Below are 3768 nucleotides of genomic sequence, written 5' to 3'. Positions count from 1 at the left end.
AACACTCTCTCTCTTTCTCTCTATCTGTATTCCGATCTATCTGTCTGTCACTAGCTGCTGCTGCTGCGGCTACTGCTGCTGCATGCGTGAACAGATGCGAGGCTGGTAGATGAGGGCTGCTACTGCTGCTGCTACTGCTGCTGCTGCTGCTGTTACTAGAGCCCGATACGTTGTTGTTGCAAGGCCCAAAGTTAGCATGTTCGGACGCAAGAACTCTTCTACTGGGGGGTGGGGGGTCAGGATGAAAGGCAGGGTGATATCTCTCGGGGGAAACATTATGACTTCACTGCCGCTCGTGGGGACAGGGGAAGACAATGGAATTCGTCTGCCGTCCTCGTTCTTCACTCTCAGTCGTCACTGTGATTTTACGTAAAATTAAGATTCACGTTAAGTTAACATTTAGTCTTCCACTCGATGGGGTGTAGGTGGGGTATGTCCTTCCCTCCCCTCCCCTCCCACTCCCCTCCCCTCCCCTCCCACTCCCGTAAGGCAAGACATATGTTCGGATTAAATGTTTCACACATGTCTGTCTCTCATCCGCCAGTTGGCAGCCTGCTAGCGAAAAGAAGTAATTGCTAAGATTAGTTGCTCACGCTCGAGCGTGTGTGTTTCTCAGTGGTTCGCTCACAGCTGAGATAGATAGATGTGTATGTGCGTGTGAATGGATAGATAGATACATAGTTGTTTTAACGATCGCTAGACGCTGTTAGTGATTTATCGATGACTACGGCTGATTGGGAACGGTTCATTATAAAGAGGAGTAGGTGGCCAGTGGTTGTAGGGGTTTCATCATTCATTCCATCCTATCGCTTCGAGTGTCGGTTGAATTAAATTGGATGTAATTCATCTACGTGTGCGTTGTCTGTTTGTTTGTCTGCGTCTGTCCGTCTTTATGTCCTTTTACCTGCCAACCCACTCATACAATCAATCAATCTATCTATCTATCTATCTATCTATCTATCTATCTATATATATATATATATATAATATATATATCTATCTACCTATCTATCTATCAATCGTATCTATCATATCTCTATCTATATATCTATTTTCTATCTTGATATTCTCGTATCTCGTTCTATTATTCTGTATCTGATATCTATATCTATTTTATATGCTGATATCTATATCTGTATCGTATATCTATTTAATCCTATTATTTATATCTGTATCTCCATAATTCTATATCTGTATCATGTATCTTGTAATATCTATATTTGTATATCTGTATCTATATCTATATAAGATCTGATGCATTGCTACGATCTTCATCTTCATCTTCATCTACATATACAGCTGCGCACTTGCTGATCATCGTATGTATTTTACTCGTGTCGATGATATATGTTACCCTCACTCTTAGACATATATATAGAAGAGTCTTGGCAAAACCGATTCATGTAAACTTTATGTATGGATCGTTTGCTTTCTATGTCTCGTTTAACGTTTGATTCATTTCCGCCTGGCCCTGGAAGTTGAATAATGGCTAGCCTCTCATACTGTTACTCTACGTAACATTAGCTACCTCTCATACTTATCTCTACTACATACTGACCTCTCATACTCCTCTACTACATACTTACCTGCTCATACTTACTACTGTAACGTACTACCTCTTCGTACTCACTTCTTTCTTTTTTTCTTTCCGTGACATGTTTGGTGCCAACTGATTTTCTATCTTGAACACGCCGGCCAGATCTTGTGAACACGGTTCTTTGAAAATCTAACTTAAACTGGCCTCCGCAGTGGTGACGAGTGTTTTCTTTTATCTGTCGCCACGTTAAAGCGTTGTCACGTGTAGCAGAATGTGTCACAATCACGAGCGTGTCACATATGTAACAGAGAGTGTCATAAACACCAGAGAGTGCATCCAACTCCGTGTGTGCTCACACTCTAAGAATGTTTCATATATGAATTCTCGTATTAATCCGTCCGTTGAGCGTGATTAAGAATGCCATGTAGGCCTGCAGACCTAACCCTGACCCCCCACCGCGCAAGACTAGCTACTGTTATTCAATAGAAACTGGTATGTTCTGGAGAGCGAAAAATTTCGAGTTCTCAAACTCAGTAACCGCTAATCTTTCTTGATGCTTGCTGCGGTTTTTTGTCGTTTGCGTGGCCCGTGTTCTTACTACGACAGCGTTCGTACCACAACAGTGGTAAGCCGATCAAATTATTGTTACCCTGTACGGTAGAGCTCTCGTTCTTTCTCATTCGTGTGTCCACGCGCAGGCTCGGTGTCTCAGGGTGTCGTGCCTGTCTGTGGGTCTCGTTAGAAAACAGATTATGTGCGTGTCTGTCTCGTTGTTGTCATTGTTACTGTTCAGAATCACACACCTGCTGTTAGGTGTGTAGGTCGGACAGACAAGCTGTGTTATGTGTTACTGTTAGGTGTGTGTGTCGGACAGACAACCTGTGTTATGGGATTCCGTGGTTAGGGTAAAGAATAATATAATGTGTGCGTGGTGTGGTGTGTCGTGCGTGTAGGTTGTGTTGTCGGCCGTGCGTGATGTATGTATTGTGTGTGTGTGTGCTGTGTGCGTTGGTATGTGGTGTGTGTGTGCGTGTGTGTGTGTGTGTGCTGTGTGTGTGTGTGCTGCGTTGTGTGTGTGTGATGTTGTGCGTTTGCTGGTGGCGCGTGTCATTGTATGTGTGTGTGTGCCGGTGTTTGTGTGCCGATGCGATGTGTGTGTGTGTGCGTGCGTGGTGTGTGTGTGCGTGGCGTGTGTGTTGTGTGTCGTGAATATACTCCCTCCCCCCTGCCCCCCCACCCCTGCCTGGCGTGCATGCGCTTGGTGTGCATGTATGCGTGTGCATGTTGCAGGATATTGATGTATATATATATATATATATATTATTATATATATATATATATATATATGTGTGTATATAATCAAGAGACCGTATTAAGTATGAAGTATTAAGTACCTACGAGTATTAAGTATGAAAGTATTAAGTAATGAAGTATTAAGCTACTATGTATTTAATTTATTAAGTACTAGGTAAATGAAGTATTAAGTATTGATACTTAATAATGTGTTCGTTACTAATAATATATTAATATGATTATGCTTGCCAGACTAAGCAGGAGCCTTGAAGCATCGCCGTAACGAAGGCGGCGGACACACAAGAAAATTCTCTCGATGAACAGCTACGAGCTCTCAGCCCAGCTCTGGTACGTCACGTTACACATCATACACACATACACACATACACACATACACACGCACGCGCACCGCACACAGACACACATACACACAGCACTGGGTACGTCATGTACGCACCATACCACAACACACGCGCACGGCACAACGCCATGCATACATACTCGCCACTCACACACACACACACACACACACGCCCGCGCACACACACGCACACGCACACACACACACGCACACACACACACACACACACACACACACACGCACACACACACACGAATAGACATACTGCGCGGTCGTTAACAGATGCGTAGTCTATTTACTCAGTGTGTGATTTCACTTTGTAGTTTCGCATAACAGAGATCTTTAGACATTCCCCTCAATGACCTTTGCTCACAGGTTTAACAGTATAGTTTTCAATAATGGCATCCCTCTCCAGTGACCCTTACACGCAGCACCCCTGCGTTCTTTCCCTCCCCCTCTCTCACCGCCCTCCCCCTCCCCCTCTCTCACCGCCCTCCCCCTCCCCCCGGGGGGGGGGTTTGTACTCCTCACTAACATTCCTTCTATCGCTTCCTTCTCGCCTGCGCAGAAGTGTGCG

At 44.5% G+C, this 3768-nt stretch overlaps 1 protein-coding gene and 1 long non-coding RNA gene across 2 annotated transcripts in view; both read left to right on the top strand.

Moving 5' to 3' along the window:
• The window catches only part of LOC106819028 (putative leucine-rich repeat-containing protein DDB_G0290503), a 12018-nt gene extending 8890 nt beyond the window's left edge, over positions 1-3128 (top strand). The window contains exon 6 of the mRNA XM_014823686.1: positions 3083-3128. Within this exon, the coding sequence (XP_014679172.1) occupies positions 3083-3100 (18 nt within the window). The 3' untranslated portion in view covers positions 3101-3128. The remainder of the gene's footprint in view (positions 1-3082) is intronic.
• A 4-nt stretch (positions 3129-3132) lies between these two features.
• LOC106819027 overlaps positions 3133-3768 on the top strand; it is a 1472-nt gene continuing 836 nt past the window's right edge. The window contains exon 1 of the long non-coding RNA XR_001395331.1: positions 3133-3178. This is a non-coding gene — a long non-coding RNA (uncharacterized LOC106819027). The remainder of the gene's footprint in view (positions 3179-3768) is intronic.

The sequence above is a fragment of the Priapulus caudatus genome, unplaced genomic scaffold (assembly GCF_000485595.1).
Source record: "Priapulus caudatus unplaced genomic scaffold, Priapulus_caudatus-5.0.1 Scaffold2756, whole genome shotgun sequence".
NCBI classification, from domain to species: domain Eukaryota; kingdom Metazoa; phylum Priapulida; class Priapulimorpha; order Priapulimorphida; family Priapulidae; genus Priapulus; species Priapulus caudatus.
Note: the sequence above shows the minus strand (reverse complement) of the source record. Positions and strands in the feature narration are given on the sequence as shown.